At 36.0% G+C, this 16240-nt stretch overlaps 1 protein-coding gene across 1 annotated transcript; it reads right to left on the bottom strand.

Annotated features, from left to right (window-relative positions):
• LOC109129494 (uncharacterized mitochondrial protein AtMg00310-like) lies at positions 9065–9685 on the bottom strand. Its single transcript, XM_019237757.1, has one exon. The coding sequence runs from the start codon at positions 9683–9685 to the stop codon at positions 9065–9067; it is 621 nt and encodes a 206-aa protein (XP_019093302.1).

Genomic DNA, 16240 nt, shown 5'->3' with positions numbered 1-16240 from the left:
GATAATACTATCTACATTTCTTTTCAACAGAACTTTAATATTTTCAAAATAAAATATGTTTCATTATTTACTGAGGAAATAATGAAGTATTAAAATATTAGTTATATTTTAATAAGTATATATGGATTCACTCTTTTTATAAAAATGAATCTAAATTTAAAATTAACAAAAATAAGAACAAAAATCAAAAGTTGGAAAATCAAAAGTACATTTAACTACAAGTCTAATTTGAACCAAAAAAAGGCATATCAAATCATTCATATTATATCATATTAAAATTTGTTGTTCATAACAATCGACGAATCCAATCTGATATTTACTGAACCGAAATTCTTATTGCAAATTACAATCTTCTCTATTTAACTGCTAATTTTAACTATATCTATATATCGATCTAACGCCTACGAGAAATATGACATAGGCTATAAGCTCCTAGGTATAGGTTGGGGAACGTATACGTCACACTCATGAGTCATGCACATATAAAGTCAAAATACATATAAATCAAACCATAATAAGTAACCATATAAATCCAACAAGATTAAAACAAAGGGAAATTGGAAATATGAAAGGGCAAATATGTCGCTCAAATGAAGAATAGAGCCATTGAACGGGCTGCTTCCTCGCTACTCGATCAAACACTTTGCTTCTTTGTTATATTTTTCATTCTTGTTTTGACTTCTAGATTCATTTTAGGTATTCGTTTTTATCTTGAATCAAACTGTCTTCTCCCTTTATCAGTATGCTAATGGTTTAATTTGAAGTTGATGATTTGGTGCAAGAATGTGGTATGGTTCTATATATATATATATATATATAATTTTTTTTGGCATTGGACCATTTATGTTGTTATGCTTAATTGTAAGTCAACCTTTCATTATAAAATGAATATATATTTCATTTTCATATATATATATATATATATATATATATATATATATATATATAAAGAATTAAGCCATATATATTTCATTTTCATATATACAGTAGTTTGGTTAACAAAAGTGCCGTCAATACACAATTTCACATCTTGTATAATATATATATATATATATATATAGATATATTCGGAATTTTCAAAAATACTCCTTTTTAATATATAAAATGACTAAATTCTAAATCCTAAACTTTAAATATATATAAACCCTACCCCTAAACTTAAATGTAAAATAGAGAATCTAAACCTAAAAAAAATTTCAAAAATTAATTTAACATATTGTAATTGCGTAAAAAAGAGTAAAAAATAAAATGTTCAAAATGAGTATTTTTAAAAGGATATCAAAAATGACATTTCTAACAAAGTTTCTTTCTCTCTCTTTATATATATATATATATATATATATATATATATATATGTTTTTTTTNTTTTTAATGTAAGGTTAAATTATATGTTAAAAAGAATAATGTTTATTACATCAAATGCGAATAAGATTTTTGATGAGAATAAATTTGAAAAACGAAAATTAACTCCTAGATGCAAACGAAACTTGGAGGTATTGTTAAAATCTCTCGTCGCTTGTAGCCCGAATCACTGAAAATTGGTTGTGAATTCGTTTATCTATCCACACAAGCGCAATGGGCACTTGTTTCCACCCATTGCACTCCTTCGATAGAAAATGTATCGCAGTTTGAAAGCTGTATCAAACTAAGAAAGTTTAGATTTGATCAAGAGGGGAATATGAGAGATGTTGCACAAAGTGCTGCAGTCCATACTGGTGTCGTGTAGCTACAAGTGAAAAACATGATCCTTTGTTTCGAGGTGATCATGACATAAAACTCAAATGGATGAACTTGTGTTCCAGCTGAGCATTGGGTACCGGTTTAATTGTAATTCTACATCGTAATTTTTTTTTTATAAATCCAAACCAATATATAATATCGTTTATATATAAAATCTATACTCTATTCTTCATTTATAAACTTATACCGACATATAAACTTAATATAGTTGTAAAATCTAAATACTAATCTTTCTTTATTTAATGTCTCTACCGCCACTTTTTATTGGGCCCCATGTCCACTTCTGACTCCTGAATCCACCTTTTTTAATAGGCCTCACGTCCTTTCACTGGGTCCGTGAGCCCATCCATACCCGACAGTTGGTTTGCTACGTTCGGGAAGCTTTAAACACTTGTTACCGTCTCTACAAATCACATCATGATCTTTCCTCGTGTTTTGTCATCACTCGTATAGTTCCGACAATAACTTTTTGGAAGATAACCCATTCTGACACTACTTTAACATAAACACGTTTAACTGTGGAGTTTTGTAACATAATTGTTTCTTCTTGTTGAACAATATTATTTTATTTTTAAAAAACCACTTCAAAAACCATGGATTTAGCGATGTATTTCTCTGTTTTGGCATAATCAAAAATATCTAGTTAAAATCAAAATTACGATGAAAGATACATTTGTGGACTAAATGTCGTAGCTAAAAACAATATGCATACGTGGCCACATTCGCGTAGTTAATTGTTGTTGTCTGATATCATTACTCTTATATTGGAAATGCTCTCTTCAGAACCGCCACATTCGCCTAAAAAAACTGTCAGTTCAAAAAAATTGATAACTGACTAATTAAACAAAACCTTTATGTGTTGATATAGGAAATCGACAATTTAAATAGTACGAAAGTTTTTGGGGATAAAATCATAACTGGTCTTTTTATTAACGTAGAATCGAAAAAAGAGTTTACAGAAAATGACAATCAAACCGCAAAGTGAAGTAAATACGATTACTAAATGTTATTTTCTCTCTGATTGCCCAAAGTTTGGATCCCGTGCCTGATAATAACCTCTAGTATTTATAGTGAGTCGTTGACATAAGATTTCGCAAATGACGATTTTGTCCCTGCAGCCAAATATTTGAAACCTTAAAATCTGATTGGTTTTCTATTTAGGCTTCTACAAATGTTGGGGGTGAATCTTATATCCAACATTTACCAAGAGTTTCAGTTGCAAAATTGGCTACTGCATTAACAACAAAACTACAAAGGTGAATATGTCATAGCTATCATCGGGCAGCAAAATTAGCGACGGTAATTCCATAGCTGTTTTACCTTCTTCTTTTTTTTTTTCTTTTTTTTTGGAAAATAGGCTTCAGTTGTAATAATAGAATTCTCATGGTAGCTCTATTCAGAAAAAAAAAACAAACAAATAATGATATTAATGAGGTAGAAAAGAGTCGAACTCCTTAAAATGGTAACCAATTAATATGTGGGTATCATTTCTTAGAAGTTTATATGGTGTATTCAGTATAACATTTTAACTGGTTTTTGTTTTAGTGAATTTTTATATAATTTTGATGATTTTAACGAAGTTTGTATGATTTATTATAAAATCCTTTTAAATCCTACCTAAAACCACAAGGTTAAGATTTATGTATTTTGAACTAAAGAAATATTCTAAAATCTTCGAGAATCCTTAATAATAACAATAAAATCCAAATCTGTAAAACATTTAGGGGATATATTTAACTTGACATTCTAAGTGATTTGAGTAAAATTTACAAATCCTATGTTATTCAATCATGGATTTTAAAAAGTCTCCTGAAATTTACTATTATTGAACTAATGATTTAAAAATCCACCTTAAAATCAACTGTTATTTAGAACTGTTTATGATTTTAATGATTTATAGAAATTCTGGAGGTATTCAGATGACTTATTTAGTTAAAAATACAAAAAATCAAATATCATGTGTTTAGGTAGGATTTGAAAGAACTTTATAATAATTCATATCAACTTCCGTAAAATCAAAATCTCATAAAATCTAAAATTATTTGAAATATTAGATTGAATACACCCCCTTAGAATAACATATATAGGATTTTAAACTAGACTAGAGTTTAACCCGGAGTATACCGGAGAACGAACTTTCTTTCCCAAAAAAAATATTTTTTAAATTATATTTATTTGTTAATTTGTTTTGTTTATTTTCTAAGATTGTCTTATACTACTTTGATTGTTAATTTTAGGATTTAAATCTCGACGTGAAAATTTATTTTTTTACAATCAAATTAATTAGATATATGTATTATTCTAATATTGATATGATAAAATAATTATTTTTTCTAGTTGTAACACTAAATCAATAAAAAAAAAATTAAATTTTAAATATGCCATGTAACCCCATCCCGTAATAAAATTATATCGATCAATAATTGAAAACAGGAAGAGGGAGTTTGTAACGGGGTGAACCATATAACCTCTAGAGTGGTTACATCATAAAAACAACCATGTTTGTCAAGAACTGTCGTGGACACCAAGATCGTACAGCCGACACATTATAATGTTTATTACATGTGAGCTAATGAGGAATAATAATAAAGATTAATTATTGTACAATGCAAAATCCTCTTGTTTGTTCCTTCTCTCGTTAGATATTTTGTCGAATCAAACTTGGAATTGGAGGTCTTGTTAGAGCATATGGTGGTGTTACAGTATGCTGCTCCTACTTGACAAGTCCAAAGTAAAATTATCAATTTTCTTTTCTTTGTGTTGTTGGTCTTCCCTAAAGTTGATGACCAGATGAACACACATGCCCCAGAGAGAGGATTCATCCAGCGTAGGGGACTGACTGAGAAGAAAGAACTGGTTTAGGTCTCGATAAATCTCCCCTAATTGATCAAACAATTGGTAACTAAGCTCTTGTGTATGTGTTTATCGCTTTTGATTGTGGGCATGAGGAATGAACATGAGGATTTGTGGATTATTGGTAATTGGGGAATGAACATGAGGATTTGTGCTCAGATTAACAACGACGAGTTTAACGGAACCGAGATTGTTAGAGCTATCAAGAGGAAGATCTCTGGTAGGAGCTCTGTGAGCCAAAGGCTGAGCCTTGAGCTTCTGGAAGCTTGTGCTATGATGATTGCCGTGCCAATGATTTGAGAGGCTTGGGGCGAAATTTTGTAATGTAAAATTTTAGAAAACATAACTAACAATATATCATCTAAAATTTGTGTTAAAAAATAATTTATAGAGTTTTTGAATCAAATACTAAAATTTATAAAAGATGATAACAAAAAGGTTAATGATAATAATGATAAAGTTCAAATTTACAGTTAAAAACACTTAAGCATTGTAATTAACTGAATAAATCTATAAAAAATATTTGTCAAATGTGGCCTAAAAAAATATGATCGAGGATGTGGCCTAGGGCTATTGCCCCATTTTTTATTAAGTAAGCACGGCACCCCTATGAACTGCGAGAAGGTTTTCTCTGAAGTTGATTCTGAGAAGGTTCTTGATGAGAACAGGAAGCGAGCTTTTCAGGTTATTAGAGCTTGGGGACAATCCCAAGATCTTACTTATCTTCCTGTGTTTCATCAGACTTATATGGTAATCTGATTTGCTTATCATGCAATGACGTTTTCTTGTTAATATATGCGTACTTCTCTGTTTTTCTTATTCCTGTGTGTTTGTTTGTGATTTCTCCTAGGGCTTAGAAGGCGAAAACGGTTTAAACCAATAACTTAACTTATTCTATTCTCTGTAACTTAACGTATTTCAGTTAAAAATTCATTATTTTATAAAATGACTATGCTATAAAAATTACGGTTTGTTTCTCGGATGGTTTTGATGGTAATATCATTTAAAATTTCTCGTTTGTCACTTGGATAGAATTGGCTGGACACTTTTTAATATTTTAGGGAACTAAAAATCCCAAACATGTCATTCTGGCTTATCAGATTTCCTTTTTATCTTGCATTTGGACATATATATATATCAAGTTTCATTTTAATTTTTCACACTAGTTAGATCCTAAAACGACTGGACTCATATTTTTTAATAATAAATATACTAAATTAGTGGTCACATATCCATTGGTCATCTAATCACAATCAAACCAAACAACGAAAAAATATTTAATACCAATAAACCATTAAATAACCTATATTCAATAACCAGTATTAACCATAACAACTAAACCAATAAACCAAACAACATAGAACAAGGAACCAGCAACCTAATAATGTTCTATTGACCCAATTATAACAACCTAAAATAAGCCAGACAACAACCAATCGAGCCACTAGAACATCCTTCTCTTCATTGCCTTGATTCCACGATCACACTTTACCTTTACCTGCACGACAAACACAAATTAAGATGCATGAGTATTTTATAAACACTCAGTGAGGCAACCCTTCCATATACTGGGCTATACACACAAGCAATAAGATCTCTACATGCCACAAACAACAATCAATAAAATAAACCAGGCATTATAAATGCATTGCATCATCCGTTGCAAATTTGTCGACTGACACTAGCAATCTGGCGTCGGTCAACACCCTTCTCGACATCATCGAAACCCTATATTGTGTCGACCGACACCTCCACATGGTGTCGAATGAGACTCCCCAAAGTTATCGAATCGTCCTCGCGTTGGTGTCGACCGACACCCCAACTGGTGTCGTCCGACACTGATGCCGAGCATTGATTTCCCTCGATCACAAACTCCGAATCTCGTTTCCAAGCTTCTCCAATCTGCTTAATGCATCCTCAGAAGCAAAACCCAGCCATAACAAGCACGAAAAACCATAGAGAACACAAAGGAAACAATCACATAATCACCGAATCATAGAAAAACTAGAGATCTTAGCTTAGATAAGCCATGGTAATGTACTCACCTCTTTGCAGGAAGATTCTGATAGACAGCAACGAATCCAACCTTCCTAGCCTCAAATCTCTCAAGAACAACCAAGAAATCTCACCAATCCTCTCAAAAACTAAAGAACTCTCAAACGTTTCTTTTCTCCTTCTGTTCTCTCTCTCTTTTCTCTGTTAAGCAGCCAAAACAACAAAACAACCACGACCTAGGTCGTCCTCACACTTAAATACCCCGGTTCCATGGTTTCCTTAAACCAAACAGACCAAAATCAAGAATTAAGTCAATATAGTCGAACTAGAATTTATTGGTGTCGACCTACACCCCATTGGTGTCGATCGACACCCATCCCCAAAATACACATTTTGGTTCGCGGATGTTGTAGATCCACACAGATTGATATGTTACCATATTTATACTGAATATACACTAGACCAGAGTCAATGAGTTGGAGTACATGGACGGAATTCGTCAAACTCATTCTCTCTCATAACGGGTCATCCACGACCCAATCCTTTTTCGAACCTGTTCCAACAACGACGAACAGTATGCAAGGGTGAGACATTTGGTGACTAACCGGAGTCCCAAATAGTGAACTGGCAAAGAAACAACTGGTGAATTTAATGCTAGTGTTATTACATATACATGGTAATTGTTTGTAGTTTAAGTACTAAATACATAATAAAGTTTAAGAAAACATATTCTGAACACTTGATTAATATTTTCTCTTTTTTTATATATACCTTCGTTAAACGAATTTCACCATTTTTGAATTTTGAAAACGATAAATAATACAGATCACTCAAACTATTATACTTATTTATATTATGTAGAATTCTAAATAATAATATGCACTAAATCCTTCTACTTTTATTTGGTTACATGAATTTATAATATAAAAAGTTTATATTAAAAACTAACAAACATAGTCACAAGTTTTAATATATATATATACACATACTATTAATTATATTATACTATAATTGAAAATAATAATATACACCGACTTTTAATCGATAACATAAATTAATAATTTAACACCAATAATTGAATAACCTCTTGATTTAAGAGCACCTTTAAATTTTTCTTTTTGTTTTAAAAAAAATCTTATTTTTTTATCCTAATAATTGTAGCCCTTGAAAATAATTGTTTTTCTATTAAAAATATTATAGCTTTATTTTTCCCCTATTTCTAATCTTTTATAAATATTTACACAATTATCTAATTTCAACCAAACATTAATAAATTAAAAGAGAACTCATAGGTTGGTTGCCCAAACCGGAGGAAAAGAGTTTACAAAAGAAATTTCATAAACTAAAGTTCTTGAAGAACGGGCTAAACAATCTGCCCTTGCGTTAGAATCACGAGGGATCATGTTCAGGGTGAAGGAAGGGAAAGATGATTTGATCCTAGAAAAGTCCTCCTTCGAGAAAGTGTGGCAATCATCGGGCTTCTGCACCATCGCGAGTAACTCTCCACAATACGTCTCAAAAGCTTGACAATCCACTCCTGCCGCTAATATAGACTCCATAGCCCAGGTCAGGGCTTGAAGCTCAGCATGTAAGGGAGTAAGGCCGTGTCGCTGACTTCAGTCTCCCAGAAGAAACGTCAAATCATCACCACTACAAAACCACCACCCCAAACCCTGGAGAACATCCAAACTATTCCATGAACCATCGATCTGACAACAGGGAGAAGAATCCCCGTCATCCAAAGAATCCAAAGGATTTGAATAACTCCCGGTGAAAGATTTGGCGTCATCCCACAATAATTTGTCATCAGTCGCCTGATTTAAAATATCTATCGGCTCCGCCTCCATTCCCTCAAAAACCTTTTTATTCCTATCTTTCCAGACTAACCAAAGCATCCAGGGAACATGAAGAGTGTTGTCAGAAATCCTCGATTGTGATGCTGCCCGCCAATATATAAAATCCAAATTTGCATAGATTGAAGCATATGGAAAGCCTTCCGGATCTAGCGTAAAGGAGACAGCTCCCATATACTCCGCGAACGCTGACACTCAAAAAGAGCGTGATTGATGGTCTCTGTTGCCAAACCACACCGTTTACACAGGGTATCACATCATACAACTCGATGCGTAAGCCGTTCCAATACAGGGAGAGTACCAGAAGCGATCTGCCAGAAGAAATGTTGAACCTTCAAGGGAACCTCCAGTTTCCACGCTTGGGCTCAAAGAGCCATACACGTAGGCCTGTATTCAACTTCCACAATTAATTCTCGTGCTAACTGATAGCCTGATATCACCAAATACTTCCCCGACTTAGTAAAATGCCATACTAGGTGGTCTGGTTTATAAAATGTAATGACCGCTATACTGCGAATAATCGATATATCCACAGGATAGGAAAACTCCTCTAGTATAGGTAAGTGCCAATCCTTCGTAGTTGGATTAATTAAATGGTTAACCATCAAACTCGGAAGCAACAATCAACCTCGACCATTAGCTGGTCTTGGCCGAATATCTGGTAACCACGGATCACGCCAAACCGAGATAGAACAGCCAGAGCCTAACGCCCACCTCGCGCCTTGCTCCACCAGTGCCTTAGTTGAGTAGATACTCCTCCAAGCAAAGGAAGGTTTATACGGTTTTTTGGCCATAAGAGGATGTTTATTCCTAAAAGATCGGCCTCTCATTACCCGAGCCATTAAGGAAGTCTTACAATGAATAACATGCCAGAACTGTTTCGCCAGCATAACATCATTAAATTGATCCAGAGCTCTGAAACCAAGGCCCCCTTCACACCTATCTTTACACATTTTATCCCAAGCTACCCAATGCATACCACGAGCCTTATCATTCGACTTCCACCAGAAGGTAGAAATAACATTCGTTAATTTGGATGTCAGTTCCTGCGGTAGTTTATAACACGACATAACATGGGTAGGAAGAGCTATCGCCACCGACTTAATCATAATCTCCTTACCCCCCTTCGATAAATACTTCGCAGACCAACCATTTACTCGGTCATCCAACCGATCCTTAACATAGCTAAAATCCTTAGTTTTTGAACCCTGGAGAATTTCTGGAATACCCAAATACGAACCCATACCGCCCTCTTTAGAAATACCAATAACGTATTTTCAGTGAGATAGAATATCAGATGGGACCTTTTTGCCAAACATAATAGAAGATTTATCCAGATTAACCTCTTGTCCTGAGGGTTTACCATAAACAAGAGGTTTATTTTCAGTGTATCGCACTTTGTCTTTACCTGCACCACAAACAACAATTGAGATGCATGAGTATTGTCATAAACACTCAGCGAGGCAATCCTCCCATCTACTAGGCTGTACACACAAGCAACTGAGAATCCAATGTTTAACACTCAACAAACAACACAAACAAACTAAGATAAACAAGTATCAGCCGTCTATTGAAAGGGCTTAGTCCCGATGAGTTGACGGCGCGAGGACTTGGGAAGGTGTCGGTCGAAACCAGGTGGAGGTGTCGGTCGACACTACTAGAGTTTTTGGGTCGAGGTCGTCAATGTCCGTCGACAACAGGAGGATGTCGGTTGACCCGAACGACTAGTGTCGCTCGTTGGCTCCTTATCGTGCCTAAGCCCGCACGCCATAATATATAAGGGAAGTCCAATATTCGTCTCTCGGGTTGCCACCCTACAGTGCACCTCTGGATTGTTATCCAAAGTTGAAATACCAACCACACTCTCAAGCCACAAAGACTCAAAATATGATGGTACTAGGAGAACCAAAGTTCCCCAGAGAGTTGTTCATGACCAACTTTCCTTAAAGCAAACAGTTCTGAACACGTCTGAGTAGTATCTCTGAAACGACATGACCCATTTTTAAAACAATATAATAATTATAATCTAGTGACCACATACTCACTAAAAACCTAACCGCATTCAAGCAAAACAGCAGAATAATCAAACGATACCAATATCCAATAACCAATAACTCAATAACAATAATAAATCATTAATAAAACATTAACCCATAAACCTAACAACATTCTAATGATTCAACTCTAGCACCCTAACAGAAGCCAAACAACAAATCAATGAGCCACTAGAACATCCTCCTCTTCATCGCCTTGATTCCACGATCACACTTTTCCTTAACATGCACAACAAACACAAATTGAGATGCGTGAATATTGTCATAAACACTCAGTATTCAGTAAGGCAATCCTCCCATCTATTGGGCTATACACTCAAACAACTGAGATTCTAATATTAATCAAGCAACAAACAAACAGAAACAAACCAGGGAAATAAGTATCAGACGATCCTAAAAAAAATGGAGTCGGCCGACATTGCCCTTTAATGCCGATCGACACTACTCCTTGGTGTCGACCGATACCACCTCTTGGTATCGACCGACACCACCTCTTGGTATCGACCGACACCCCTCCTCGACCCAGAAACCCTCGAACGTACACTCGCCAAGTCTCTGTGCCGTCAACCCCTTGGTGTCGACTGACACCCAACTGGCTCGATCGACACCGACTCTGCAGACGCGTTCTGCTCGAAGCCGAAAGTTGAAGATCCGTTTTCCAATTCCTCCAAATCTTCTGAAACTCTCCAAAAATTCCTGAAAACTCATGAGAACTAACAACCAACCAAAAGCATACAAGAAAACAACACAAACAGGCACACAACAAGCAAAACAAAGGATTCTTAGGCTTAGATCAGCCATGGTCATGCATTCACTGATGGACGGCCTGGGAACTCAGAAATTATTGCCAAGGATTTAGACTAAATCATGGAAAAGGAAACTCGAGAGAAATGGAAACTCGCGGAAAAGGCAATTCGGGTAGGATAAGGATAGTTTCAAAATAGAAGGAAACTTAGGGTGCGATAGGGCTTATCTTTTTTGGGAAGCCCAAGGCGGTTTAGTTGACTCTATATATAGGTTAATAACTTTAAGTTCTCGAGAGAGCACCACATAAACATCCTTAACCCGCCGCTAGAGAGAGAGATCTGTCAAGCCTAAACCGAGAGATCCTAAGAGTCCTAGTCGAAGGAAAGATCGGTAAATGATCCTCCAGCCTTAGTCCTTTGATAGTTTTACGGTCTTAACAATGGATGGTAACGATGGCTGATGTGTCCGTGTTTTTAAACAAGACCAAATCGGGGGACCGTGAGTCTAGAACAAGAGAAAACCAAGAGTTAGCACCTAGGGTCGAATATGAAGGTGAGTGCGTGACTGTGTCCGAGTTCTTTGGTCAATCTCTTGACCAATGGTTTATTTAGTCTTGATTGCTTGCTTGTCTTGGTTAATTTTTTTTATTGCAATACATCGATGGTAAGTCTAAAAAAATTGAACAACTATCCTATGGCTTATTTGACATGCATGACTTGATTGAATTATACCTATGTCGGATTGAGATTATTGAGCAGTTCCTAGTGATACGGGATGACCTTTGCACTACGCAAACTTGTTTGCTTACGCCTCCTTTTATGGTCGCAAGGAAGAAAGGTCTGAGGATCTGGATTTAAGTGGCTGACCATCTCGCGTGACGGAGGAAATGAAGGGAGAGAATGGTGGCTTTGGGTAGTTTTACTTTCGGTCTAGTATTTTAAAACAGTGTGATAGCTTATTTGCATGACTCTCGTTGTACTAGAACCTCATATGGAATTTGGATGCATGTTTAATTTTAATTTAACCCGTTATTTACTTAGCCGCTGTCGCATATTGATTTTAATAACGGACAAGTACATATTGGTATGAAATTTTAGGGTTAGGGTCTTACAGTGGCCCTTGGGGCGGTCTTTTGAAACATTGTGTGGCCTTTGTGACGAGCTTCTAAACCAATAGAGTGGCCTTTGTGGTGAGCTGGTTAGCCAATGTGGCATGTTTAGGCGATCCTTTGGGATCTGGGGACTTTGTGATGGTCCTTTGGGATGTGTGGTCTTCATGACATACCTTCAGGATGTATGGTCTTCATGACGATCTTTCGGATGTGTGGTCTTCGTGACGATCCTTCGGGATGTATGGTCTTTGTGATGGTCATTCGGGATGTGTGGTCTTTGTGATGGTCCTTTGGGATGTTTGGCCTTGGTGGCGGTCCTTATTAAGACAATTGTTTGGTCTTGGTGACGGTCTGTTTAGTCATTTGTTTAGCCTTGGTGGCGATCCTATGTAGGACATTTTTTGGCCTTAGAGGCGGCCCTTGTGGCATTTTGATGATCTTTGTATGGTCATGAGGTATTCTAGTGAGGGAATATGTAGTTGGTAGGACATTGTGATGTTTTACGCGAGCCACAGGAGGGAGACCTGGTTAGGAGATATGATTGAGACGTGTTCAGAATTGTTTGCCCTAATGACAGTTGGTCCTGAACACTCTGTGGAGAGTTTTAGTTCTCCTAGTACCATGATATTCTAAGACTTTTTGGCTTGAAAGTATGGCTGGTACATCGACTTTGGATGATTATTCGGGGGCATGCTTAGGCCCGATAAGGAGCCCATACTATGGAATGCAGGCTAATGCCTGATGAGGAGCCAACAAAAACTTAAGGTTGAGACCTATGAGTAAGGGAAAGTCCAAAAGTAGAGAGCAAATAATGTCTAGAACGTGAGTCTATCACCTGGAGGTAACCTTCATAGATCAGTCAAAGGAAGTATGGGCCGTGAAGACGGTTGCACGGGAGTCCTTGAATGATGGTTGTTCGAGATTCGAGGATGAATCTATATTGGTGGGGAGAATTGTACCGCCCGTAAACCAAAATCCCGGTTTGGGATGTGCATCAATCAATGTTGGTTGTGCATCAATCGCTACAAGGTTTTGTTTTGCTATGTTCTAGGTTTTGGAAAACCCTAATGTCGGCTAGAAAAGGAGAATACTTGACGTTTTAGAGAGTTTAGCCATTTTTGTCATTCCAGACAGAAAAAAAGAAAAGAGAGAAAACTTCTAAAAAGTTTGTAAGAGCGTTTTTGGTGAGTTCTAAGCCATTTTTGGAGAGATATGTCCCTGTGAGTGGAGATCTGAGGCTCACAGGCTATTTTCGTGGGATTTATAATTAGATTCGTTATTCCCAAAGGTGATTGTGTGACCATGGCTGAACTAAGCGATTAGATGTTTGATTGTGTGTTTTGGGTGTTGTTTGCTTATGTGGTCGTTTGTGAGTGTTTGTTATAAGCGTTTGTGGCCTTTGGACTCGGTTTCGGCTTCATGGAGCCAAGAGGAAATGGAGGAGACCATAAGCAGTGATGCGTCGCGCGACTGCATCGATCGACGCAGTTAGAGATTTGACAGCAACGCGAGAAGTTGCATATGTCAATGCATCTAGGGATTTGTAAGAATTGCATCGGTCGATGCAAGGATGTGTCATTGCTCGACGTAACGAGTGTTTCGGTCAATGCAAGGCTGCCGCATCGGTCGACGTAAGGAGTGCGTCGGTCAACGCTAGTGTGTAGAGTTGACACTCATGTTCAGAGTTGTTTTGTTTGCTAGTTTTTTCTGTTTATTGATTGTGTTTATCTTTTCGCTTGTGTGTATAGCCCAGTAGATGGGAGGATCACCTTGAAGAGTGTTTATGATAATACTCACACATCTAATTTGTGTTTGTTATGCAAGTAAAGGCAAAGTGTGATCGTGGAATCAAGGTGATGAAGAGGAGGATGTTTTAGTGGCTCGTTGATGTGTTTTCTGGCTCTATTAGGATTGCTAGAGTTGACTCGTTAGAATGTTAATAGGTTTATTGTTTATTGTTAAGGACTTGTTGGATGGTTTATTACTGTTTATGATGAATTGATTATTGGTTATTGGTTATTGGATAAATAGTATTGCTTTATGTTATCCGCTGTGGTTTATTGGGGTTAGGTTGTTAGTGAGTATTAGATCAATAGTTAATTATTGTATTAAGAAAAGGTCGGATCGTTTCACTTTTGTGCTTGTTTGTGCTTGGTTTTCCTGGTGGTTGTGGCATGTTGAGGTCAGATTTGGCATCACAGACATTGTGGCGATTTTTGGAACCGAGAGAAGTCGAGAGAGATAGTGTTCGACAGATGTTTCGTACGACTGCGTCGATCGATACCAGGAGAGGGTCGGTCGACGCAGCTAGGTTTTTGGTGGAGACGCGAGTAAGCATAGATCGATGCAAAGGTTCAGTGTCGAGTGTGGTGACGAAGAGTGTCGGTCAACGCATGTGTTCAGATTTGTCTGGTTTGCTTGCATTTGTGAATTATTTTTGTTTGTCTTTTTACTTGTGTGTATAGCCCAGTAAATTGGAGGATTGCCTCACTAAGTATTTGAGATTATATTTACGCATCTCAATTGTTGTTGTGGTGCATGTATGTTACTTGAAATCATGTCGATAAGGAGGAGGATGATTTATGATCTCGAATGAGCATTGACGGTTATGTCTTGTTGTGTTGTTGGAACCTTAGACAGCAGTCTTATAGGTCGCTGGTTATGTTTTATGTTTCTGCTGTGCATATTATTGGTTATTGTGGTATGATGTTTGGTTAATGGTGGTTGTTGGATGTTGGTTTATTATTAGTTTGGTTAGTGATGTTTATGTCATTGATTTAATTAAATATTATAAGATATTTAATTATATTATTATTATTTAAAAATAAAAAACAGACTGGTTGTTTCATTCTGGTATGGTAAATGAACAAGTAACTTCCCTCCTTTTCGTTTTACAATTACAACATGTTTCAGTAAGTCCCAAATGGGCGTTCCAGTAAGTCCCCACATCATTAACAGTCCCACAAGGTAATCTACTAGCAATCAGTGACCACCTAAGAATGCATTTATATGATCTGTCTATGAATTAGTATTTGAACATTACATTATTTAAGTGTCTTGGATATTTGTCCGAACAATATAAACCTGCTTCCTAGATGTTTATAATGGCGAAGAAGGAAAATCAACTTCATCAATGCCAAATTTTACTCTTTCGATACTTGGCTTCAAGTTCTTGAACCATCTTCGTTTGCAGCTCTTCCAGCATCGGTTTAACCCTTAACAACCAGTAATGGATACCAACACTATCATGAATAAGACTTCTAGGAAACACACTTCTTTAACGGGTTGTGCACACTTGACAATTAATTTATAGAGAAGCTACCGAGAGGGTGTTTACAGACTTGGAACATTTAAGAGGTTCCTTGAAACAGAAATTGAGAATATCTTACAACTTTGATTTATATGTATGTATTGGCAATTAGTTAAATAATAACGGTCTACAACAAATAATTCAAGAAACATAATTACTAAAAAAGTAACCAAGTTATTACAAAACAAGTAATCTATATAGATATAAATTTATATATAGCCATACATATTACAAAGCCTTATTGCCTTAATTTTGATAGGTATTGATTGCTCGAGTAAAATAACCTGATACACTTAATCGCAAGTTAATTTTTTTCGAGGTCAATCAACAATGACCAATAATACACTACATATTTGTGAGACTCTTAAATGTTGTAAATCACTTAGAATGAATCTCCATAACCGGCCCATATACATAAGGTTCATTGGCTATTTTACATATTTCCTAGTTGGTTTTGTACTAAAGGTTTATCCATCCCTATATATATGTAACACTTATTCGATTGATGATTAATAAGAAATAGAAAATACAACCTCTAGTTTCTCTACTTTCACAACACGTTATCAGCACGAGTTTA

This window comes from Camelina sativa, chromosome 16 (genome assembly GCF_000633955.1).
Source record: "Camelina sativa cultivar DH55 chromosome 16, Cs, whole genome shotgun sequence".
In the NCBI taxonomy this organism is placed as follows: domain Eukaryota; kingdom Viridiplantae; phylum Streptophyta; class Magnoliopsida; order Brassicales; family Brassicaceae; genus Camelina; species Camelina sativa.
The sequence above is the reverse complement of the archived record's forward strand: the minus strand, read 5'-3'. Positions and strand labels throughout refer to the sequence as shown.

What these genes read in the sequence shown, in the direction of transcription:
- LOC109129494 (XM_019237757.1), bottom strand. Translation starts at nt 9,685, where the DNA reads ATGGGTTCGTATTTGGGTATTCCAGAAATTCTCCAGGGTTCAAAAACT.